We start from the raw sequence: 27,068 nt of genomic DNA, 5'->3' as shown, positions 1-27,068 counted from the left end.
GCCCTTCTTGACACCAGGCCATCCTCCAAAAGTATTCACCTCACTGTGCGTGCAGATGCACTCACACCTGCCTGCTGCCATTCCTGAGCAAGCTCTGCACTGGTGGTGCCCCGATCCCGCAGCTGAATCAACTTTAGGAGACGGTCCTGGCGCTTGCTGGACTTTCTTGGGCGCCCTGACGCCTTCTTCACAACAATTGTACCTCTCTCCTTGAAGTTCTTGATGATCCGATAAATTGTTGATTTAGGTGCAATCTTAGTAGCAGCAATATCCTTGCCTGTGAAACCCTTTTTGTGCAAAGCAATTATGACGGCACGTGTTTCCTTGCAGGTAACCATGGTTAACAGAGGAACAATGATTTCAAGCACCACCCTCCTTTTAAAGCATCCAGTCTGTTATTCTAACTCAATCAGCATGACAGAGTGATCTCCAGCCTTGTCCTCGTCAACACTCTCACCTGTGTTAATGAGAGAATCACTGACATGATGTCAGCTGGTCCTTTTGTGGCAGGGCTCTTCATAACATTCTGGAGTATATGCAAATTGACATAAAAACTGAGGCAGCAGACTTTTTTGAAAATTAATATTTGTGTCATTCTCAAAACTTTTGACCACGACTGTATATAGGTAGAGAACATTGAACAGAACTATGTCAATAACTCAATTTTGATGCAGATAGAACCTTATATTCCTAAGTTCTTGACCTGTACTTTTCCATTTACTCTTAAATAATAACCCCATCATCACTAAATCTACAGCGCACTGTCAAACAAGATACTTTTTCAAATAACATTTTTAATCAAAGTTATACATCTTTATAATAAATATTTTATGTGCTGTTGTACCCTCTCAAAGCATCTTAACAATAATTGTATTTTTTTATGAAAGAATACGCATAATAAACAATCCAGTTGAGGACAATTCTCATTCAAATTAAACATTTCCAACAAATCTGGATTCACAACATAATAAAATGAATACAAAATAACAATGTAACAAGGAGTATGATGAACTGTGTCCAAGGGAGTGCATAGATGCCAAAGTCACACAAAATGTCAACTACTGATGTGAGGTGAGCGTCAGAGGACACAAAGTGCTAGCTGTTGGGTGGAGAAAAGCAAAAGAAGCTGATATTATTTCCTTCCCCTCCTTTGTTGACTTGTGTATCTGCCATCTTTGAAAATTCATTTGAAATTCCACGCAGTGTCGAGGTGAACACATGCCCATGTTTATTTAATTTCCTTTGCATTTTCTTAAAAATAAAAATCATTAAATATACAAACAGTAATATTTGTTCGGCCAAAAATGTTTCTTAAACTTTGTGGTGTACATTCAGGAACATTCATATTGAAAGTGAAAAAAAGAAACAATAACAAAAAATCATTAATTGGCTATAATTATGAACAATATAAATTGCCATTACAATTGATCATATGTTACAAAGTATTTTGTTTCTAGCAGTCCAATCTCCCTGCCAAATTGGTGTATTCTCATAATTTCTCCTTTGATGGGATCCAGATGTAGGGTCCAGAATGCTCCTCTATCACCATTTTGCAGTGGTTATAAATTTCTTCTAAGGTGTCTCCTTGAACAAGGGCTGCAAAACAAGGGGAGAAATTCAGTACAGACAGATCTAGCCATTTAGCAATTATTTTCTAATATAATAAAATTGCTCACTGTCCACCAAGAAGGAATTTATTTTTAGTCATGTACATACTGTTAGTGAGAACAATACATTTCACCCATAGAATATATTGTGGTGACATTTACTACCACAGGTTAGGTTGAAACACTTAAAACAATTCTCTAAAACAATTTATCAAATTTACTATTGCTGTTTTTTTTTTTTTTTTACTGCAGCGGCTTTGTTCCAATTGTTCCTTATCATACAGCAAATGAGGGCATTATTTGTCACCATAAAAGTTGAATAAAGGGCATTATCCAGGCAGGGTTGTAATGCTCATTCACATGCGCAGAATTACAGTATGGATCTGCTTTATCATATCATTTAGATGAACACCAATTTGTGGCGTATGCAATGTTCCCTCTAATTGTAGGATCTCAATGTGCGCCAAAATTATGTGAAATCTATAGAAGGTTGAGAAATGAGGCCCCAGAACTGTATACACCAACACGGGTTGCACTGAAATTGACAGACTACAACTTTCACATCTCTTTTGTCTAAAAAGAGCAACATTGTGCATCTTTAACTCATGGATACTGTACCTGTGAAAAACTCGCCAAACTCCTGCTCCAGCTTCATGGCCCGGTCAAATGTCTTCCTGGCCTGCTCTTCTGTTAGCCTCTTATTCATCTCCCTGGGAACAGATGTTTGTTGTGAGGCCTCAGATTCCATGGGGCGGTTTCCCAGACACAGATTAAGCCTAGTCCTGGACTAACGAGCAAGCTCAATGGAGAATCTCCATTGAAAGTGCTTTTTAGTCTAGGAATAGGTTTAGGGCTGGATTCAATCCGTAGCGCTGAAGAGCTGCGCTACAGGGCGATAGAAATTTAAAGGCAATGTTCCTGCATTAGCGGAGAATGCATTCATTGTAAACGCTGTATATGTCGGCTAAGTCGTAAATTACCTTGAAATTTAAAGCCCTTAATCTGTGTCTGGGAAACCGGCGCCATAAATTCTACTGTCTCCAACTACATTTCCACATGCATAGACTATGAATTACGTTCATTAAGTTAATGTTGTATTTGTCAATTCAACCCCCATTTCCACTTAATTGCCTGATTTGCCCCCTGCCACTTTGGTGACCACATAAAATACATTCTGCACTCACTTAATGTCAGCGCCTTCTACTGAATTGCATATCCATTATAAACACATTTGCTATGTAATAATATTTTCATGAGTTGGGAGATGAGAACTCACATTAATGAATCGATGGATCTAGGCTTTATAAAGATGGCAATGGGATAGAGTTGTGCTACTTGTAGTCGTTTAATGGCATTCCCCGACACGTCAAGTATGCAGTGTTTACCCTGCTGACAGAGGAGAGAAACAGTTAATATACAGTGCATTCAGAAAGTATTCATACCCATTGACTTATTCCACATTTTGTTGTGTTACAGCCTGAATTCAAAATTGATTACATTGATTTTTTTTCTCACCCATCTAAAGTACACACAATACCCCATAATAACAAAGTGAAAACATGTTTTTAAAATGTTTTGCAATATATCTAATTTACATAGGTATTCACACCCCTGAATCAATACATGTTAGAATCACCTTTAGATGACATGCATACCCATAACATGATGCAGCCACCACCATGCTTGAAAATATGAAGAGTGGTACTCAGTGATGTGTTGTGTTGGATTTGCCCCAAACATAACATTTTGTATTCAGGACATACTGTAAAGTTAATAGCTTTGCCACATTTTTTGCAGTTTTACTTTCGTGCCTTATTGCAAACAGGATGCATGTTTTGGAATATTTGTTATTCTGTACAGGCTTTCTTCTTTTCACTCTGTCATTTAGGTTAGTATTGTGGAGTAACTACAATGTTGTTGATCCATCCTCAGTTTTCTCCGATTACAGCCATTAAACTCTGTAACTGTTTTAAAGTCACCATCGGCCTCACAGTGAAATCCATGAGCGGTTTCCTTCCTCTCCGGCAACTGAGTTAGGAAGGATGCCTGAATCTTTCTAGTGACTGGGTGTATTGATACACCATCCAAAGTGTAATTAATAACTTCACTATGCTCAAAGGGATATTCAATGTCTGCTATTTTAATTTTTACCCATCTACCAATAGGTGCCCTTCTGTGCAAGGCATTGGAAAAACTTCCTGGTCTTTGTGGTTGAATCTGTGTTTGAAATTCACTGCTTGATTGAGGGATCTTACATATAATTGTATGTGTGGGGTAAAAAGACGAGGTAGTCATTCAAAAATTATGTTAAACACTATTATTGCACACAGAGTGAGTCCATGCAACTTATTATGTGACTTGTTAAGCAAACTTTTACTCCTGAACTTATTTAGGCTTGCCATAACAAAGGGGTTGAATACTTATTGACTCAAGATATTTCAGCTTTTCATTTTTAATTAATTTGACATTATGGGGTATTGTGTGTAGGCCAGTGACACAAAACCTCAATTTAATTTTAAATTCAGGCTGTAACAACAAAAAATCAGAAGGCACTGTACATAATCATTGAATTCACATGATGTCCTTGATTCAGTCAAATTACTGTTTCTGACAAAGAATCTGTTAATACTTTACTAGAAGGGGTAAACAGTACATATAAAGGGATAATTATGCTTGAAGACCAATAACACACACAGACACACATTTTAAATTCAGATATTGATCAAATACAAATGTAAAATCTTTGTGTGGTTGCATCACACAGAAAACCACATTTTCTATTTTTCAGCCAATTAAAATCGTTGACGTAGTTGCACGTGATCAAAGGCGACATGTTCGCTATATTCATTACATAACCTGGCACATTTAGCCCTATGCTAACCTCACCAGGTGGCCGTGATTATATCCTGCTCAAATTCATGATTATATCCGGTTCGTAACTTAGTTGGATGTGATCCAACACTTGTTCATGGAAGTGTTGTTAACAGAAGTCCAATGAGACGTTCTGATAATCAAAGCAACTACATCACGTGTAGTTGACTGACTGGTCAAATATCTCTCTATGTAGAGTGCCTAGCTCCACGTAATTGACGCAGATTGTGTCAAGGAATAGAATTTCACATGAGTTCCCCCACCCCCCCTTTTTTAAATGTAGAATTACATTTATTGTGTTAGTGTGTTGAGAAGGGAAAAGTGTTGAAGAGTAGTGAACTACAGTGGGGGAAAAAAAGTATTTAGTCAGCCACCAATTGTGCAAGTTCTCCTACTTAAAAATATGAGAGAGGCCTGTAATTTTCATCATAGGTACACGTCAACTATGACAGACAAATTCAGAAGAAAATAAATCCAGAAAATCACATTGTATGATTTTTAATGAATTTATTTGCAAATTATGGTGGAAAATAAGTATTTGGTCACCTACAAACAAGCAAGATTTCTGGCTCTCACAGACCTGTAACTTCTTCTTTAAGAGGCTCCTCTGTCCTCCACTCGTTACCTGTATTAATGGCACCTGTTTGAACTTTTTCTGCAAAGGGACCAGGACGACTGATCCGTGTAAAGGAAAGAATGAATGGGGCCATGTATCGTGAGATTTTGAGTGAAAACCTCCTTCCATCAGCAAGGGCATTGAAGATGAAACGTGGCTGGTCTTTCAGCATGACAATGATCCCAAACACACCGCCCGGGCAACGAAGGAGTGGCTTCGTAAGAAGCATTTCAAGGTCCTGGAGTGGCCTAGCCAGTCTCCAGATCTCAACCCCATAGAAAATCTTTGGAGGGAGTTGAAAGTCCGTGTTGCCCAGCGACAGCCCCAAAACATCACTGCTCTAGAGGAGATCTGCATGGAGGAATGGGCCAAAATACCAGCAACAGTGTGTGAAAACCTTGTGAAGACTTACAGAAAACGTTTGACCTGTGTCATTGCCAACAAAGGGTATATAACAAAGTATTGAGAAACTTTAGTTATTGACCAAATACTTATTTTCCACCATAATTTGCAAAGAAATTCATTAAAAATCCTACAATGTGATTTTCTAGATTTTTTTTTCTCATTTTGTCTGTCATAGTTGACGTGTACCTATGATGAAAATTACAGGCCTCTCTCATCTTTTTAAGTGGGAGAACTTGCACAATTGGTGGCTGACTAAATACTTTTTTCCCCCACTGTACATGTATTTCAACTAGTAATATAATTACATTTTGCAGTAGCTTGGTGGTAGTTGAACTAAATTAAAATCTTGGTAGTTCAGTAGTTAATTACTTTTTTGTCATGTAGTGGTGTAGCTAACTACTGGGACTACACACCGTGGTGTAAAGTACCTAAATAAAAATACTTTAAATTACTAGATAAGTAGTTTTTTTTGGGGGTATCTGTATTTCACTATTTATATTTTAGACAACTTTTACTTTTACTTCACTACATTTCTTATGAAAATAATGTACTTTTTACTCCATACATACAAAAGGACTCATTACATTTTGAATGCTTTGCAGGACAGGAAAATTGTCCAATTCATGCACTTATCCTTGGTCATCTGGTTTGCAAGTGTCTTGCAAAAGTATTCATCCCCCTTGGCGTTTTTCCTATTTTGTTGCATTACCCCTTGGCGTTTTTCCTATTTTGTTGCATTACAACCTGTAATTTAAATGGATTTTTATTTGGATTTCATGTAATGAACATACACAAAATAGTCCAAATTGGTGAAGTGGAATGAAAAAAATAACTTGTTAAAAAAAATTCTAAAAAATAAATAACGGAAAAGTGGTGCGTGCATATGTATTCACCCCCTTTGCTATGAAGCCCCTAAATAAGATCTGGTGCAACCAATTACCTTCAGAAGTCACATGATTAGTTAAATAAAGTCCACCTGTGTGCAATCGAAGTGTCACATGATCTCAGTATATATACACACCTGTTCTGAAAAGCCCCAGAGTCTGCAACACAACTAAGCAAGGGGCACCACCAAGCAAGCGGCACCATGAAGACCAAGGAGCTCACCAAACAGGTCAGGGATAAAGTTGTGGAGAAGTACAGATCAGGATTGGGTTATAAAAAAATATCCAAAACTTTGAACATCCCACGGAGCACCATTAACTCCATTATTAAAAAAATGGAAAGAATATGGCACCACAACAAACCTGCCAAGAGAGGGCTGCCCACCAAAACTCACAGTCCAGGCAAGGAGGGCATTAATCAGAGGCAACAAAGAGACCAAAGATAACCCTGAAGGAGCTGCAAAGCTCCACAGCGGAGATTGGAGTATATGTCCATAGGACCACTTTAAGCCGTACACTCCACAGAGTTGGGCTTTATGGAAGAGTGGCCAAAAAAAAGCCATTGCTCAAAGAAAGAAGTAAGCAAACACGTTTGGTGTTCGCCAAAAGCCATGTGGGAGACTCCCCAAACATATGGAAGAAGGTACTCTGGTCAGATGAGACTAAAATTAAGCTTTTTGGCCATCAAGGAAAACGCTATTTCTGGCGCAAACCCAACACCTCTCATCACCCCGAGAACACCATCCCCACAGTGAAGCATGGTGGTGGCAGCATCATGCTGTGGGGATGTTTTTCATCGGCAGGGACTGGGAAACTGGTCAGAATTGAAGGAATGATGTATGGTGCTAAATACAGGGAAATTATTGAGGGAAACCTGTTTCAGTCTTCCAGAGATTTGAGACCGGGACGGAGGTTCACCTTCCAGCAGGACAATGACCCTAAGCATACTGCTAAAGCAACACTCAAGTGGTTTAAGGGGAAACATTTAAATGTCTTGGAATGGACTAGTCAAAGCCCAGTCCTCAATCCAATTGAGAATCTGTGGTATGACTTAAAGATTGCTGTACACCAGCGGAACCCATCCAACTTGAAGGAGATGGAGCAGTTTTGCCTTGAAGAATGGGCAGAAATCCCAGTGGCTAGATGTGCCAAGCTTATAGAGACATACCCCAAGAGACTTTCAGCTGTAATTGCTGCAAAAAGGTGGCTCTACAAAGTATTGACTTTGTGGGGGGTGAATAGTTATGCACGCTCATGTACTCAGTTTTTTTGTCTTATTTCTTGTTTGTTTCACAAAAAAATATTTTGCATCTTCAAAGTGGTAGGCATGTTGTGTAAATCAAATGATACAACCCCCCCAAAAAATATATTTTAATTCCAGGTTGTAAGGCAACAAAATAGGAAAAATGCCAAGGGGGGTGAATACGTTCACAAGCCACTGTAAGGAATTTGAAATGATATATACTTTTGCTTTTGATACTTAAGTATATTTAAAACCAAATACTTTTAGATTTTTATTCAAGTAGAATTTTACTGGGTGACTTTCACTTTTACTTGAGTCATTTTCTATTAAGGTACTGTATCTTTACTTTTACTCAAGTATGACAATTGGGTACTTTTTCCACCACTGACTACACACAATTTTTTTTGCAAAAAGAAGAAAATGTGTGAAGTAGGCAAGAATGTCCTTTCTTTTTCGGCAATAGACCTGCCTAATTCTCACAGGAAACATATTTTTTGTGTTTAATGGGCCAATTACACATTCTATTAACATCTGATTCCAGAGTAATCTGTTCTTGCAATTTGTAGTCTATGACATTTTAGATTTAGATATTATAATTTATCAGTTTGGATGTAGTGAACTACCTTTTCAAAGTAACTTGAATTAAGTAAACTATACTTTTCTTAAGGGTGGCTTTAGTGTAGCTTAACTTCTTCCAGTGTTAAGTAATTGGTAGCTTGGTAAACTATATTTTCAGAGTGGCTTCCCCAACACTGGAAGGAAAGTACAGCCAACAGCTTGAAAAAGTTAAGAATTAATTTAATAAGGAGCTATGTCTTTCTTCAGCCTTGCAGACAAACCACTGCTATGGCCTAATATTCATATTGCATATGCTATATTACATGGACGTGTACACTTAAATGTAGGCCTACAAGGTTTTATATGCATTATTGGCACCCTTAATAAAGATGAAAAAAAACAGTATAAAATAAATAATACAAATACTGAGCTATATTATATGCTCAAAGAAATTGGGAAATTATATTTGTTCATACTAATACAATTGCTCAGAGAAAACTATTTTGTTTAACAAGTAATACAAAAATCTACGCACACCATAGGGCCAAAGAGCTCTATTTTCAGGTCATGTGACCATAGCACTACCTGGAGTTTGTTAAACGCATTGGCACTTGGATTGGAACCGGTGCTATGGTCATATGACACAAAAGTAGAGGTCTTTGACCATGCAAACCAGCGGTGGGTTTGGCCTTCAAAATAACAATGCATATGCAGAAAATACCTAATCCCTACTGTAAAATATGGTGGTGGATCTTTGATGTTATGGGGCTATTTTGCTTCCACTGGCCCTTGTTAAGGTCAACGGCATCATGAACTTTACCAAGTAGCAGGATATTTCAGCCAAAAACCTGGTTGCCTATGCCAAGCTGAAACTTGGCTGCAAGGGGATCTTCCAGCAAGACATTAACCCCAAGGCCACATCAAAATCCACAAAATCCACAAAGAAATTGTTAATTGACTACAACATTTAAATTTTGCAATGGCCATCTCATTCTCCGGACTTGAATCCCATTTAAAACCTGTGGTTTGAATTGAAAAGGGCAGTCTATAAAGCAAAGTTTATCAAGTATCTGGAAAGAATATGTAAGGAGGAATGGTCTATGATCCCTCCCAATGTGTTCTCCAATCTCTTTCTCTGAGCAATTGTATTAGTATAAAATAATATAATGTAAAACATTTTTTACATACAATATAGCTCATTATTGTATTTTTTGCTCATGTTTATCAAAAGGTGCCAATAATTATGGACCCCACTGTATGCGTTATTTGACTCGACGACAAGCATTACAAAGTGTAATAGAGTAGGATTACAGGTTGCACTCTCGTTATCATCCTACAGATGGCAGTATTGCAGTTATTTTAAATGCGTTTATAGTGAGTCCGGACTCGAACCCACACTTAGCCTACTGCATGTAAAAGATTCCAAATCAACAGTCTTAATGGAGGAAGACACTTGGCTGTATCTGTATCAGATGATGAAATACTTATATTTGACAAAGTCATCCAACTCTCTGATTTGCCTTTTCTGTACTATAGGAACTCCGATCAACAATATAGCTATAGCCTACATTCATTCACATCAGATATTGTCCTCCTTATGCTACAACCTATTAATGCATATGGGACTTTGTATGATACACTTCAATTCACTTCGACAATGTGCGAGATAGGCTATAGGCCTACGGAAATAGAAATTAATCACTCCTGGAACCCTCTCTTGAAATCTATGAATTCAATGTAAAAATGCAGACCTACACATACTGCCACTGCTGTTTGGCAGGGGGGTGGAGCATCGCAAGTTTAAGACCATGCTTAGCCATTGTTCTCTCTCTTACTTCTGGTCTTAACAAGAGGTGGTCACGGTTGTTTTATACGGGTATCCTTGACAGTAGCCTGTGTTGAGTTTGGTTAATAAACCGGGAATTCGTCAACTCTAACCTCTGTTTGGACAATTGTTCATTTATGATCTAGCCAGGTCATTACATTGGTGTCAGAAGTAAAAACGTGGATAAAAGTTATCCAGCTAGATAGCTGACTACCGTGGCTAGCTAACGTGTACGTGGAGAAGAACAGGGGTTGAAAATGCTTCGAGGGAATCCGAAAGTGAAGGTGGAGGTAGGGGACGATTATGGCCAAGGAGGTGCATGAATGGACGTGGAGATCAGCAGGGCATCGGAGCACAGAGGCCGCTTGAGGGAGAACGCTAGAATGGAGGAGGCTGAAGCGGGCATGAGTGCTTCACCGACTGTACTTCGCACACAGTGTTGCCAACTCCTCAATAAGGAAAGTAGCTTTTGGCTGTCCTAAAAGTCGCTAGAAGTCGCCAAATGACGTCATCACCTACTTTGCATAATTGGCCATGTGTGATGAGTGTGATAGAAGGAGTCAGGCGCAGGAGGGTAATCACAGAATGCAGAGTTTATTCCGTCGTACACAAATAGCGCTGGATAGCGACAAACGAAACAGGCACAGGGAAAAATCTACCCTGGCAATACAAGGTAACGGTAGCTCCAACAATAACAGGCACAGGGGAAATATCTACCCTGGCAATAATAAGGTACGAGTAGCTCCACCGAGCTACACTACTCTCACAAATAAACAATCACCCACAAGGACAAGGGGGGCAGAGGGAACACTTATACACGGACTAATGAGGGAATAAGAACCAGGTGTGTGTGATTGACAAGACAAATGGAATGATGAATAATGGAGCGGCAGTGGCTAGTAAGCCGGTGACGACGAACGCCGAAGCCTGCCCGAACAAGGAGGGGAGGCAGCCTCAGCGGAAGTCGTGACACCATGTGCATGTAATTGTGATGGACACTGTAGGAGAGAGGAATAACATCGTGGGAGAGACAAAAAGTGAGTAAAAAACACTGTACATTTACATCCAGGGCGGGATCAGCCAGCGGCAGCTTCCCGCATGCGCGATTCATTTGCAGTCTGGACACGGAGGGGTGAACATCTCCTGCTCTGACTGCAGCTGGGAGAGACTGCTGCGCGAGGACTGGGCCGCCTGTGAGTGCTTTGGGACGGGGGTAACAAAGCACCCGCTGCTCATTGAGAAGAGTAAGAACGATACGTGCTTTCACGTCAGTCTCCAAAAGTCTCCAATAACACCAGAAAAAGTCGCTAGATTTGTCGTTAGTCGCTTTTTTCAAAATGTGTCGCTAGAGGGGTCTGAAAATTCGCTAAATATAGCGACTAAGTCGCTAAATTGGCAACACTGTTCGCACAGATTCTTGGGGGCGGACTGAAGGGGTGACGTCGACGCTGTGTGACGAGGAGGCTGGGGCTCAGGATGTAAACAAACATGGCGGCGCCCAGTCCCCGATTGCGTCCGCATCTGTTAAGACCCCAAAGTACTCTGGTAAGGCGGATTGGGAAGCTTTTCATGCTCAGTTTGAACTGTTAGCTCATTTTGGGGGGTGGTCGAATGACGATAGGGCACTGCAGTTGGCTTTGTGCCTCACGGATGATGCTCTGTCCTGTTTGATATTGATTAGCCCCGAGGACAGACGTGATTATGGGGCTTTAGTTGGAGCACTGAGGAGGCGCTTTGGACAGTGTGTACAGCCCAGGCTGCTGCGCTCCGAACTGAGTAATAGACACAGGCAGCCTGGAGAGCCACTACGGGTGCTACAGTGAGGGAGAAAAGTATTTGATCCCCTGCTGATTTTGTTTGTTTGCCCACTGACAAAGACATGATCAGTCTATAATTTTAATGGTAGGTTTATTTGAACAGTGAGAGACAGAATAACAACAACAAAATCCAGAAAAATGCATGTCAAAAATGTTATAAATTGATTTGCATTTTAATGAGGGAAATAAGTATTTGACCTCCTCTCAATCAGAAAGATTTCTGGCTTCCAGGTGTCTTTTATACAGGTAACGAGCTGAGATTAGGAGCACACTCTTAAAGGGAGTGCTCCTAATCTCAGCTTGTTACCTGTATAAAAGACACCTGTCCACAGAAGCAATCAATCAATCAGATTCCAAACTCTCCACCATGGTCAAGACCAAAGTGCTCTCCAAGGATGTCAGCGAAAAGATTGTAGACCTACACAAGGCTGGAATGGGCTACAAGACCATCGCCAAGCAGCTTGGTGAGAAGGTGACAACAGTTGGTGCGATTATTCGCAAATGGAAGAAACACAAAAGACCTGGTAATCTCCCTCGGCCTGGGGCTCCATGCAAGATCTCACCTCGTGGAGTTGTTAGAGACTCAGTTTCAGCCCACAACTGTGCAGCTCCGTACAGTCACAGGTGAGCTGGCACCCATGAAAGGGAAGGGAATAATGACTCTGACAGTAGGGGGCAGGACTGTGAGTCATCCTGTGTGGGTGGCGGCTGTGCAGGACCCTTGTATCCTGGGGTTGGACTTTCTTAGGAGCACAGGCTGCCAGTTAGACATAAAAGGGGGCACACCGAGCTTCCAGGGAGGGCCGGCAGTCACCATGGCCCCCACTAATGTCACATTCACACAACAACCCCCTTACTCCAACAGTTAAAGCAGCAGAGACTCATGGCTGCCCCCCCCCACATCTGTGTGTGACATTTCCCCAGCCCCTCTGTCACCTACGGCTGTGTGTTACATTCCATCAGCTACCTCCACGACACATCCCTCCATGAGCCCGAGCCACGCCCCCCCCAGCCCAGCTACCCCAGATGGAAGAGGAAAGGACACTGTCTGCCGTGAGGGAGATATGGGAGAGGAACTGTGTTGGTCTTGACCCCGAGCAGCAGGAACGGTTGCGGCAGTTGTTGTTTGACCCAGACACAGCTTTGTGCTGAGTGAGGAAGAGGTGGGTCATACTCATCTGGTGCAGCATGAGATCGACACAGGTGATGCTCATCAAGATGCGTCCCCGCCGTATCCCGCTGGCACGCCAGGAGGCAGCAGACAAGGCTGTGTCGGAGATGCAGCGGGCTGATTTCATCGAGCCCTCAGACAGCCCCTGGGTGGCACCAGTCGTCATGGTTCCTAAGAAGAGGGGCAGGCTGAGGTTCTGTGCGGACTACAGGCGGCTGAATGAGGTAACCAGGAAGGACTCATACCCCATACCACGCATCGATGAGTCACTGGATCTGGTTAGGGGGTCCTGTTGGTTCTCCTCACTAGACCTCCGTAGTGGCTACTGGCAGGTGCCCCTCTCCCCAGAGGCATGAGCCAAAACTGCATTCTCCACTAACAGAGGACAGTTCAAGGTCCTGTGCTTCGGCCTGTGCAACGCTCCAGCTACTTTTGAGCGTTTGATGTACAGGGTGCTGGATGGCATCCCCCGACAGGAGTGTCTGGTATACCTTGACAACATCCTGGCCCACAGCAAAACATTCAACAAACATGAGCGCCACTACTGTGTCACCCGGCGGGAGCTCCTAGCTGTTGTGGCTTCCATCAAACACTACCTGGGTGGCCTGCCCTTTACTGTAAGGACTGACCACTCTGCTCTCCAGTGGCTCATGTCTTTCAAAGAGCCAGAGGGGCAGGTTGCACGCTGGTTGGAGGAGCTTCAGCCGTACGACTTCACAGTGGTGCACAGGGCAGGGGCACGCCACTCCAACCCCGACGCTATGTCCCGTCGGCCCTGTACTGCAGACGGGTGCCGCCACTGTGAGCGGAGAGAGGGCCGTGAGAGAGAGCTGTGTGCGGAGGAGGGGGTCTGTGCCACAGTGTGTCGGGTGGGTGGGCCTGTCTGCTGTGAGCTGCAGACTGTCGACGTGGCTGAATGGGAGCAGCAGCAGGGACGGGACACAGACCTACAGCCAGTGCTACAGTGGGTAGAGGCGCAGCTGAGGCCACCGTGGGAAGAGGTGGCAGCGCTCTCACTCGCGACCAAAGGGTTGTGGTCAAAGTTTGAGAGACTGCGGCTGGCTGATGGCGTGCTACAGCGGGCATGGAAGGAGCCAGTTACGGGAAAGGAGAGGTGGCAGGTGGTGGTCCCAAAAGCACTGCAGGAGGCTGTGCTCCAGAGCACTCATTGGGGGGGGGTGGGGACTGGACACTTTGGGGTCACAAAAACCCTCCGACACCTCCGTCAGGGCTTTTACTGGGGGCAGCACAAGAGGGATGTGGAGGACTTTTGTCGCTGCTGTGACAACTGCACAGCATCATGTTATCCAAAGCGTTGGTGACTGTAACTGTGCTGCTGGCAACAATTTAATGACGCTTTTTTGCCTACGTTTACTGACACCGTCCATTTCAACGGGTGTTGAGCGTTCGTAAATTCATCAGTTATTCTGCGCTCTGGTACACTCAGAGGAGAGTGCTCTGAAATCGGAGTAGATAGCCAGAGCGAATTTACGAAATCACCCGAATGTCCATTGAGAACGCACAATGACTATACAATTTAGCTAAGCTAAGAATGACGGGTATAATCAAGTCAATAAAAGTTGGGTAGTTAGTTAGATATCATATAGTTAATATACTTGCAAATTTGATGTATTAGTAGCCAACTAACATTAGGTAGCTAGCTAACATACCGGTACATACTGCTGTAATGATATGCTATGTGGTTCGTAAGGATACCGTAGCTAACAAATTGTCAGCCAACATAAGGTAACTTATTTGAAAAGTCATAACTTTATTACATTGCTCAAAATGTTCTTAACATTTGTCATAATTAGTTAAAGCAATGAATTTGTATCCGCTCTTGCTGGACTGCATTTTTTCCGCCATTTTCTTCCTATCTGAAAACAATGTGAAGCCACGCCCATTTCCTGAAGAATTGCATTATGGGCCCTAAAAGCACTTTTGGCGTACTAACTATATCCATACTATGACCAATAAGCATACTATATACTAAATATACGTCACAAATAGTACGGTTAGTATGAGTATTCGAAAACAGCTCATGACTTTTACGATCCATGTTTGTGCCATCATGTGCATTAGTAGCACAATTTCCAACTTATTTACATTGGTTTTTACTTACACTTGTATGTTGACTTCTCCATATTGATGTTGGTTTTAAGTTTTGGCAGACTTTTCTTAGCGGATGTACAATCATCGCAAATTGAATTATGGGGCGTTTCAGGCCCCGGAGTGAACAAAATTGTACTCTCGCAAACTGGATCACAAACGAGGGCTGAGCTGCTTACGTTGCCAACTTCCCTTGCTTGGCTAATCGTTTGGACCGACGGCAAAGATGGCCGCGGGGATTGCCCCAAGGGCATAAGGCGAGGGTAAGTGGAGGAGGGTGTGTCTTTTATGTATCCCTCGGGTGTCCAAGTTGACCTATTTCAAGAAATGCCATTGGTTTGTGAATAAAAAGTTGAAAGGCTGATGCGGAATTTGTTACACTGCCACCTGGTTAGGTTAGCATAGGGCTAAATGTGTCAGGTTATATAATGGGAACTGCTAACATGTAGTTAACATTGGGTTTGTGTACCGCCATCTGCCATAATTCATTTTCTGCTTGTCGAATATATATATATATAGCCTAAATATATCTCAATTGCTACGACAGTGACACTTACCCTCTCAGCCACATATTTGACCGACTGAACACTGGTTCCATACAGATTGTCGTTGTACTGGCCCGCCTCGATGAACTTGTGCTCTTGGATGTCCTGCTCCATCTGCTCTCTGGACATTACAAAATGGTAGTCCCGCCCATCGACCTCGTAGTCCCTCCTCGATCGAGTGGTATCTTTGGTACAAGAGGATGAGGGAAAAAAAGGTAAAAGAAAGTTCATTTAAATACAGAAAGTACAATTAAAAAGAAGGAAACTGTTTAACTGAATGTGCAACTTATTGTTGAAGAGCGAGTTATAGAGGGGGCAGTGTTTAGAGTGAGTGGTTTAACAACTTAAGTCAGTCATTGTGTCCTTGAAACAAATTCAATATCATCCTAGATAAACGTCAAGGACATATTTAATCCCAATTTATAGGGCGATGTGTCTCAATAAAATCAGACGGCATCTACAACCGTCCATTGGATGACAAAAAAATGTATACATTTTGTCCAGAGCAACTTACAGGAGTAATTGGGGTTTAGTGCCTTGCTCAAGGGAACATCGACAGATATTTCACCTAGCTGGCTTGGGGATTCAAACCAGCAACCTTTCGGTTACTGGCCCAACGCTCTTAACCACTAGGCTACCTGACATTTCAAATAAAACGTTATCTATTTGTTAGGAAAACACACAAACGTTATTCAACCACTTTGAAATCAAGGTCTTTAAACAATCAGGAGAAAAATGTTGATCGCAAGGCGACATTTAAAGATAGTCCTTAATTGAAACAATAAAGCGGTCACCCCGCCTCTGTTTTGGTAGAAAGCTGAGGGATGGGCCTGGAGAAATGTAACCCCTTTCAAATTCACAGTCAGAGCTATGGATGCAAGGACTGACCATCCATGATATAAAAAAATATATAGTTTTAACCATGTTTTGAGGCTATATAATGTTTGTTTACATTTACATTGTTTATAAACATTGCAGTGAAACAAGCTTATTTTTTGGGTTCTGATGGGTTACGACAGTTGAACTAAGCTCATGAGGCATTTATAAGTTATATTCTTCAAGAATCAATGGGTTTAGATCATTAATTTATAATTCCACAAATGGCTGTAGCAACTAAGGATTCTAGCTTTAATGTCATTTGTTAGTATGGTCCCACTTTACAACAAGTGATCCTAATACCTTTTTATTTACAAGATGGTTACAAAGGTATGCACAGTGTGAGCATTTCGCTACACCCGCAATAACATCTGTTAAACACGTGTATGTGACCAATACAATTTGATTTGATTGTAGATACATAAACACAACTGCCTGTTTGTGTGTGTGTAAACAAACTAATTAATTGTGCACTGTTAGAATAAAACATTTCAAAATAACATTATAGTTTTGAAACCATAAAAACTAGTGCACCTACACTGATATCTGGAGGGCGCAGGGTTTGCAGAGTGATAGAATGTAAACCCAGTGTAAGTGTTATGTCGATTCAATCCGTATCGCGGAAGTTTAGCGCAATTTAAATTTAAAGGCAATGTTCCCACGTTCGCAGAAACTGTATTTACGGTAAACGCTGCATATGTCGGCTCAATCGGAAATTACCTTTACATTTTAAATTGCGCTATAACGCTGAACTTCCGCGATAGGGGTTGAATCAAGCCCTAAATGTGCTTTTTGTTCAATCTGAATTTTTGGTATACGTGTTACAGTAAATGTGTATAATAGGAAAATCTATAGATTCCCCTGGAAATCTATAGATTCTCTGTCGCACTGGTAAAAAATGTTGTAGGTTTTTCCGGGGAATCTATAAATGTACCAGTGATAACAGAAATCTACACATTCCCCACGGTGAATCTGTAGATCTCCAGGTAAATGTGTATAGAGAGGCATTTTTATATTTTTTTTATGTCAATACTTCTACTAAAGTACATTTTGAATCAAATGTTTACAACAGAGTGGAACTTATTCTACTACCTTTCACTACATATATTCTGTATACCAGCAACTAAGTGGCTTACTTACCTCGTTGCCCTGAACTGTTAGCCGCTTTATTTGGTTTAAAAAATAGATGGAATAAAAAGATAAGTAAATGAAAACAAACAAAATATATCAAGTACACAGTGGTGTAAAATGTACAATAGTATTAAATACTATTGTAATACTTTTAAACTGTATTTAAAGGATCATTACTCAATTTAGTTTAGTCCACTTTTGATAAAGTCCCAAAAATGCACGTTTTCAAGATCACTTTCATTACATTACGTTCAGTCTCCTGATTCCCAAAATCAAACAGGAGCAAAAAAGATCCACAACTTTTCCAGGAATTAATCACAGGCCTGCTATTAGGACAGCCATGAGGCTTGAAAGTGCAAAATAATTGGATTGTGAGACCATATTAATGGTGTACAGACGAGAAATGTGTGAAAAGTGGTTTTAGAGTAAAATGCCCCTTTAAGCCAGAAACACTACTGTCCACGAACCTTTGAACTTAGTAGTATGGTCACACTATCTTTCATACTGGTCTACAGTCATAAAGCTTTTAAACAACAAACGACCAAAACACCAAAACTAGTTGTCTGTAAAAACTAAATCCAAATTTGTTTGGATTTGTTGCCATAGCTTCTGCTGAATTATGCAAAAATCTAAATAAAATAGATTGTTAGCTAGCTGTGGCTAAAGTTAGCTGAAGTTTGTAGTAATTGTTTCAAGAAAAACCTAACCATGGATTACAGTGTCTCCTGGCCCATAGACTACATTCAGTGTGAGGAACCATCTAACATCAAGTTCTAAAATCCTGAACTTCCCCTTTAGTGGTTCAATGAAATTGCACGTGAATAGAAGGGAATAAGATCCTACATTATTATTGTCATCAAGAAATCATCTCTGGATAATTTAACCAAGTATGTAATATACAAAATAAAGAACCCAACAAAACATGTAAGGGGATGAAATGAAATGCCTTTTGGTGAGAAATTAGGAAAAATAATGAATCAAACACTATAACGACATAACAAATGAAGGAAACGGGTATAAACCACCATCACAATGGTATATTGGCAGCACAGTGGAATTTATCAGGGCAACGGTGTTATCTACTGTTTATAGGGAGAGCTAATCACAAGGGCACATGATCACACAATGTATTCTTGATGCAGCAACTGTCTCCACCCTAAGACAGCATCAAGTATCATGTATCAAGCGTTTCAGAGTAGGAGTGCTGACCTAGGATCAGGTCCTGCCTGTCCATGAAATCGTATCCATTTTGATCTAAGAGGCAAAACTGATCCTAAATCAGCGCTCTTACTCAGAGAAGCTTGATACATACGGCCCCTGGTTTCCTTGCGAAGGTACATGTACTTACGTGGCACGCAGGAGCCAAATTTGTCAGGGAATTCTGATATCAGGTCATCATTGATTCTGTCCTTAATTGGTCCAAGGATTATGACGGGTCTGGCGTAATTAACTGAAAGATAAAATGTGTCAATTGACTCATTTACAGACATTCAAGGCTATAACTGTGCCCCTAGCATTACTCTCTGCAGTAAATGTGAGCATGCAATTTCACTACAATAGCCGCTTATCCATTTTCACGCTATATCCGAGCAAGCCAATGCATGCTAGTGCCAGAACGGTTTCGATGTCTAGAGATTCAACAAGTGATTACTTCTTGTAAATAACTAGTATGGAAGAACTTGTTGAATCTTGCCTGAATCTTCCCGCAGGAGTTAGAGGAAGTCATCAATTGTTTTAAATCTGGATTTTAAAACCTTATGCCGCTAGTACGCACGGGCTTACATGGATATAGCATGACAATGTGTAAGTGGCTAATGTTTCACTGACTGAAAAAGTGCTGAGGCATAAACAAGGACTGCTTTGGTGAAAGATTGGAGTACTCACTCTCTTGTCGAATGACAGGCTCATAAGAGAGAATCATGTCCTCTTGACTCCCTGGTGACATAAAACAATAAGTAAACAGTCACTAAAATAGGTACTATTAAACAGAAAACAGTTACTAAAACAAACATTACATGCATGTTCATGCTAATTCTCTTGATCAAGTGTCCCACGACAGGAGAAATGTCAATCTGGATGAGTAAAGAAGTGATTAGACACTTGCAATGAAAACGCTCTTGGTGTAAATTGTGACTTCGCCATACTAAAAATAGGGATTGAGAGAGTTTATAATGCTTGGGACTGTCTGTTGCCAAGGGAGTTCAACTCCTCTGCTGCACTATGCAAACAGGCTTTTCAAGTACAGTGGGGAAAAAAAAGTATTTAGTCAGCCACCAATTGTGCAAGTTCTCCCACTTAAAAAGATGAGAGAGGCCTGTAATTTTCATCATAGGTACACGTCAACTATGACAGACAAAATGAGAAAAAAAAATCCAGAAAATCACATTGTAGGATTATTAATGAATTTATTTGCAAATTATGGTGGAAAATAAGTATTTGGTCAATAACAAAAGTTTCTCAATACTTTGTTATACACCCTTTGTTGGCAATGACACAGGTCAAACGTTTTCTGTAAGTCTTCACACACTGTTGCTGGTATTTTGTCGCTGGGCAACACGGACTTTCAACTCCCTCCAAAGATTTTCTATGGGGTTGAGATCTGGACGAAGCCACTCCTTCGTTGCCCGGGCGGTGTGTTTGGGATCATTGTCATGCTGAAAGACCCAGCCACGTTTCATCTTCAATGCCCTTGCTGATGGAAGGAGGTTTTCACTCAAAATCTCACGATACATGGCCCCATTCATTCTTTCCTTTACACGGATCAGTCGTCCTGGTCCCTTTGCAGAAAAACAGCCCCAAAGCATGATGTTTCCACCCCCATGCTTCACAGTAGGTATGGTGTTCTTTGGATGCAACTCAGCATTCTTTGTCCTCCAAACACGACGAGTTGAGTTTTTACCAAAAAGTTATATTTTGGTTTCATCTGACCATATGACATTCTCCCAATCCTCTTCTGGATCATCCAAATGCACTCTAGCAAACTTCAGACGGGCCTGGACATGTACTGGCTTAAGCAGGGGGACACGTCTGGCACTGCAGGATCTGAGTCCCTGGCGGCGTAGTGTGTTACTGATGGTAGGCTTTTGTTACTTTGGTCCCAGCTCTCTGCAGGTCATTCACTAGGTCCACCCGTGTGGTTCTGGGATTTTTGCTCACCGTTCTTGTGATCATTTTGACCCCACGGGGTGAGATCTTGCGTGGAGCCCCAGATCGAGGGAGATTATCAGTGGTCTTGTATGTCTTCCATTTCCTAATAATTGCTCCCACAGTTGATTTCTTCAAACCAAGCTGCTTACCTATTGCAGATTCAGTCTTCCCAGCCTGGTGCAGGTCTACAATTTTGTTTCTGGTGTCCTTTGACAGCTCTTTGGTCTTGGCCATAGTGGAGTTTGGAGTGTGACTGTTTGAGGTTGTGGACAGGTGTCTTTTATACTGATAACAAGTTCAAACAGGTGCCATTAATACAGGTAACGAGTGGAGGACAGAGGAGCCTCTTAAAGAAGAAGTTACAGGTCTGTGAGAGCCAGAAATCTTGCTTGTTTGTAGGTGACCAAATACTTATTTTCCACCATAATTTGCAAATAAATTCATTAAAAATCCTACAATGTGATTTTCAGGATTTTTTTTCTCATTTTGGCTGTCATAGTTGACGTGTACCTATGATGAAAATTACAGGCCTCTCATCTTTTTAAGTGGGAGAACTTGCACAATTGGTGGCTGACTAAATAGTTTTTTTCCCCACTGTATGCATTTTATCCCAAACAAACAAACTGAGGTCCTTTTCTGTCGTCTGCAGTTGCGACCAGTGGATGCCTTTCCATTTAGAGCTGTGGCCACAGTGTGGACTGAGTGGATAATCAACCTACAGCTGGTAGGGACTGCCATATGGACCTCAAAAGGAACCCTTGACCATCAGTCAAGTTATGACAATTGTGATATTGGTCGCTTCACTGTACTACTTGTCCATACACTTCAATAATATGACGGCAAATCAGTTTCTCTAGTCAAAAGATTGTCAATATAGGCCTAATTTAATTTAGGTCATGACTATAGCTCTCAGGAGGATGATCACTTTGTGTGCTTGTCTCAAAACCTAAAAAAAACGATTTGTCATGATTCATTTAACCTTGTACTATACCACACCAAGTGCCCTGCTTGAGTTTCAAAGCTTCAGCATAACACCTATAAAACCTAAATGAACTGTTATCTGGTAACTCAGTTGTATTTAATTGGTGCTTCTTTGAGATGGCATGTTAAGTTAATTGGTTAGTACGCGCAAAACATGGCCACCTCAAAATTCCCCCCATACTAGCCATAGTTTTATTGTAATTATAAAGTGTAAATCCACTTCACATTATTGTTGCTTTTTTATTTCATATGAAACTCAAGACAGTACCAACATGATTTTGTTCTGCATCCATGTCTACTCTGATCCCGGGATTTGGACTCAACATAACATCTATAATAATCTATAATAGTTATATAAAAAAAGAGGAGAAAGCAAACGTTAAAAAGGTGGGTGTCCATTATTGTTGCAGTAAAATAAAAAGTTGTGATACCAAAGAAATGGGAGACGAGCAGTTTTCCACTTTGTACCTCTTTCTTTTCATGGGATTCAACAATGCATCAACATAGAGCAGGGGTGTCAAACTCATTCCATGGAGGAACATTCAAACATTCAAAATGTACTATATATGAGATAATTAAAAAAGTATACACAGCATTGACAGTAAGAACCCCTTAGCATGCCAGCCTAAAAAGAGCTGATCACATTCAGATGACCAGTGTACATCCAAACAGATAACACCAGTCTGTTATAGAAAGAGAGAGATTTACCATAAACAGACAAGTTGCGTAAAAAGAAAGTACATTTATTTCCAGACTTAAACACTTTTTTTCTGTCTTTCTTTTTTGTGTCATGCAAACAATCTTAATGTTAGGAGGTCACAGAAATCAATACAATCAGGACCCAAACTGAGTCGTGATACTGCAGCATGCAAACAGGCTATCAAAAATAATTAATAAGGTAGCGAAAAAATAAAGAGGGAGGAAACAAACCCAAACGGGAAATGTTTTGTTTGACTGTACAGACAGGACCATTCCTAAACCAACTTACTCAGCGTCTTTGTCCCATACCCGTCGTCACCTATTCCTGGGATGTCCTACATGGCCGTCCCAAGAGAGCAAAGACAAGGAGAGGGGGCAAGGATAGCCGGAAAGGAGGAAGGAAGAGGTAAGAGGCATTAAAGAGGTGAAACTGTGAAATCCTGAAAGGCAAGATTGGTTAGTCCAGCTCAGATCATCTGTCTCAGTTCAGACACTGTGCAGACACCAGACGACCATCCAAAACCGGTCCTAACTAGCTCAGCACCAGTACAGTTTCGGTTCTCTTATATCACCCCTTTCTGTAATCCTCACATGCTGTTATTAAAAATACGTATGTGTATGTATTTTTTTTGGGGTCATATCAGATATATTTTTAGGTCATATCAGATAAGGGGGGAATATGATAGATGAGCCCTGGGGGAAGTTTTGAGGAATCACTGGTGACTGCTCAGTGCTTGACACAGGCTGATCCTGACCTGAGCTTCCAGATGCCATCACTCCACCAGAGCCCAAAAGATAGACAAAAAAAGATAGGAGGGGGGACTGCACACGTCTCGACAACGCACCTATGTATCACCTATGTGTACCTGTGTCAGTGTGTGTACCTACAGTACTTACGTTCAGAATCACTGTCATCCTGCTCACCCAGCTCGTTCTTGTAGAATGGGAACTTTCGTGTAAAGATGAGGTTCTTTTTACGCTTGTCATTGAATGACTGTGGAGGAAAGAAAGCATGGGGTGGGGCAAACAGGGAGCTCTAATTGTTGTCACATTCATGCTGACAAACCAACTAGTTGCAATATGTGGGACATGAAGAATTGATGGCGTGGTCACCAAAAATGTTCTACATGACTGACATTACAGTACTGATGTTACACTAGCTGATTTATCCCTCAAAGCAGGGTTTAATTATAATAACCTAATCATTTTGAATGTTGTTGATTCAGCAAAGAAAAGATTCCATGAATTAATCAAGACATTTCACAAATCTCTCATTTTGTTTTACAAATTTGATTTGTAATAACAAAGACGCGGTTTGACAATAACACTGTCAAAATGACTCAACTTGTGATAGAGAATAATTACACAGTAATATTTGCCATCATTTACATCATGTGCCATAATTGCACCCGAGACATTCTCAAACACTTGAAAATAAAACGAAATAACAGAACAGGTGTTGAAAAGAACACACACATAAATGCTGATATGTGGTATGCCATGCAGCAAACACGTTACCAGGATCATGCTATGAAATAAGTAACATGGCTGTGACAAATGATTCTCCAACAATCATGCAGGGTAAAACTTTGGGAGGTGGAGGGATGAGATCCCATGCCATGGTTGTTGGGAGTTCTAGGAGCTAAAATGATGTCATTGTTGCCTAAAACTATATATTTAGATATGCTTGTGAAGATATAAAATCCTAAATGAACAAACATACAAAGAATTATGACACAAAGGGGTTAGATTGATCAAAAGTTTGTGTGTCTCTAATTACAAAAAATATTCTTAAAGGAGAGAAGTTGTGCGTAGTGCTGTTTGAGAACCTAGGAGGCGACGTGGAGCAGAGTGAAGGAATTGCAGTTGTGGTGTTTCTCTGCAGCGGATATTCATTTGCATACATGTGCTTCATAAATCCATTCTAAAAGGTATAATCTTTAAACCAGCAATGATCACCGCAACTGGTTCAATAATAGCCTCAACTGCACGTGTTTGATACATTTGGCTCTAACTGGGCGGCAGGTAGCTTAGTGGTTAAGAGCGTTGTGCCAGTAACCGAAAGGTCACTGGTTCTAATCCCCGAGCCGACTAGGTGAAAAATCTGTCGATGTGCCCTTGAGCAAGGCACTTAACCGTAATTGATCTTGTAAGTCGCTCTGGATAAGAGCGTCTGCTAAATTACTAAAATGTAAAATGTAACTGTCAGCTGAAATAAGTGTGTCCAATGGGTGGATTAAGGTGTGCATAAAAGTTGAGAATTGTATCAAGTAGTGAGATGTAAGTTGTATCACAGTGGTTGTGATTCTTACACAGGGTTATCATAAGGATTGACATACTGGCACATATGTAACATCTGTGACAGACTAATTATCGTATTAATTGAGAAGGATACAGCAATGCTACTACTGCAATGTGTGCTCAGAATACAGTGAGGAAAAAAAGTATTTAGTCAGCCACCAATTGTGCAAGTTCTCCCACTTAAAAAGATGAGAGAGGCCTGTAATTTTCATCATAGGTACACGTCAACTATGACAGACAAAATGAGAATTTTTTTTCCAGAAAATCACATTGTAGGATTTTTTATCAATTTATTTGCAAATTATGGTGGAAAATAAGTATTTGGTCAATAACAAAAGTTTCTCAATACTTTGTTATATACCCTTTGTTGGCAATGACACAGGTCAAATGTTTTCTGTAAGTCTTCACAAGGTTTTCACACACTGTTGCTGGTATTTTGGCCCATTCCTCCATGCAGATCTCCTCTAGAGCAGTGATGTTTTGGGGCTGTCGCTGGGCAACACAGACTTTCAACTCCCTCCAAAGATTTTCTATGGTGTTGAGATCTGGAGACTGGCTAGGCCACTCCAGGACCTTGAAATGCTTCTTACGAAGCCACTCCTTCGTTGCCCGGCGGTGTGTTTGGGATCATTGTCATGCTGAAAGACCCAGCCACGTTTCATCTTCAATGCCCTTGCTGATGGAAGGAGGTTTTCACTCAAAATCTCACGATACATGGCCCCATTCATTCTTTCCTTTACACGGATCAGTCGTCCTGGTCCCTTTGCAGAAAAAACAGCCCCAAAGCATGATGTTTCCACCCCCATGCTTCACAGTAGGTATGGTGTTCTTTGGATGCAACTCAGCATTCTTTGTCCTCCAAACACGACAAGTTGAGTTTTTACCAAAAAGTTATATTTTGGTTTCATCTGACCATATGACATTGTCCCAATCCTCTTCTGGATCATCCAAATGCACTCTAGCAAACTTCAGACAGGCCTGGACATGTACTGGCTTAAGCAGGGGGACACGTCTTTCACTGCAGGATTTGAGTCCCTGGCGGCGTAGTGTGTTACTGATGGTAGGCTTTGTTACTTTGGTCCCAGCTCTCTGCAGGTCATTCACTAGGTCCCCCCGTGTGGTTCTGGGATTGTTGCTCACCGTTCTTGTGATCATTTTGACCCCACGGGGTGAGATCTTGCGTGGAGCCCCAGATCGAGGGAGATTATCAGTGGTCTTGTATGTCTTCCATTTCCTAATAATTGCTCCCACAGTTGATTTCTTCAAACCAAGCTGCTTACCTATTGCAGATTCAGTCTTCCCAGCCTGGTGCAGGTCTACAATTTTGTTTCTGGTGTCCTTTGACAGCTCTTTGGTCTTGGCCATAGTGGAGTTTGGAGTGTGACTGTTTGAGGTTGTGGACAGGTGTATTTTATACTGATAACAAGTTCAAACAGGTGTCATTAATACAGGTAACGAGTGGAGGACAGAGGAGCCTCTTAAAGAAGAAGTTACAGGTCTGTGAGAGCCAGAAATCTTGCTTGTTTTTAGGTGACCAAATACTTATTTTCCACCATAATTTACAAATAAATTCATTAAAAATCCTACAATGTGATTTTCTGGATTTCTTTTCCTCAATTTGTCTGTCATAGTTGACGTGTACCTATGATGAAAATTACAGGCCTCTCTCATCTTTTTAAGTGGGAGAACTTGCACAATTGGTGGCTGACTAAATACTTTTTTTCCCCACTGTATGTACTATTTCTACAAATCATGATGTTACTGTGATATTACACACCAAACAAGCCTCATCTCATGTAATTAAGGCTGTCCCAAATGGCACCCTATTCTCCTATAATGCACTACTTTTGACCAGGGCCCATAGGGCTCTGGTCAAAAGTAGTGCACTTTATAAGGAATAGGATGTATTTTGGGACGCACACTTAGAGTGTCCTATTGCTATTAATCATAGCTGTAAAGAATATGCTGTAAACAATGCATACAGCCTATAATAAGTATTCACCCCCTTAGGGATTTAAACCTGATCAGTTATGCAAGTCACTGACTGTATGGGAATTATTGTATTGACACAACTGCTGGAGAAATCCTGCTTCTTAGCCCATTGGTGCTGACAGTTTGCCCAGAGCCACATCAAAATACAGGGACCATTTCATGTTTCAAAAGTCTGCTTTACAAGACCAACACATTCAGAGCTGGTTATGACATTGCCATGGATACTTGCCCAACAGACATATCAAGCTTATTCAGATTAAAAGGGTTATGGGTAGACCCTAAGGCCATAC

The 27,068-nt window shown here is 41.0% G+C and overlaps 1 protein-coding gene across 10 annotated transcripts in view; it reads right to left on the bottom strand.

Moving 5' to 3' along the window:
- Positions 1–627: 627 nt before the first annotated feature.
- LOC121573994 (disks large homolog 2) overlaps positions 628–27,068 on the bottom strand; it is a 324,395-nt gene continuing 297,954 nt past the window's right edge. For 4 of the 10 annotated variants that reach the window (XM_041886461.2, XM_045222648.1, XM_041886460.2 and 1 more), the window contains 8 exons: positions 23,383–23,479; positions 19,543–19,593; positions 19,007–19,108; positions 17,668–17,691; positions 15,664–15,836; positions 2,884–2,996; positions 2,226–2,317; positions 629–1,596 (listed from right to left, as the gene is read on the bottom strand). In XM_041886461.2, the coding sequence (XP_041742395.1) occupies positions 1,490–1,596; positions 2,226–2,317; positions 2,884–2,996; positions 15,664–15,836; positions 17,668–17,691; positions 19,007–19,108; positions 19,543–19,593; positions 23,383–23,479 (759 nt within the window). In that variant the 3' untranslated portion in view covers positions 629–1,489. Of the gene's footprint in view, positions 1,597–2,225; positions 2,318–2,883; positions 2,997–15,663; positions 15,837–17,667; positions 17,692–19,006; positions 19,109–19,542; positions 19,594–22,774; positions 22,821–23,382; positions 23,480–27,068 lie in introns of all 10 variants that reach the window. The other 6 variants (XM_045222647.1, XM_041886459.2, XM_045222651.1 and 3 more) reach the window with 5 other exon arrangements.

The sequence above is a fragment of the Coregonus clupeaformis genome, chromosome 9 (genome assembly GCF_020615455.1).
Source record: "Coregonus clupeaformis isolate EN_2021a chromosome 9, ASM2061545v1, whole genome shotgun sequence".
In the NCBI taxonomy this organism is placed as follows: Eukaryota; Metazoa; Chordata; class Actinopteri; order Salmoniformes; family Salmonidae; genus Coregonus; species Coregonus clupeaformis.
The sequence above is the reverse complement of the archived record's forward strand: the minus strand, read 5'-3'. Positions and strand labels throughout refer to the sequence as shown.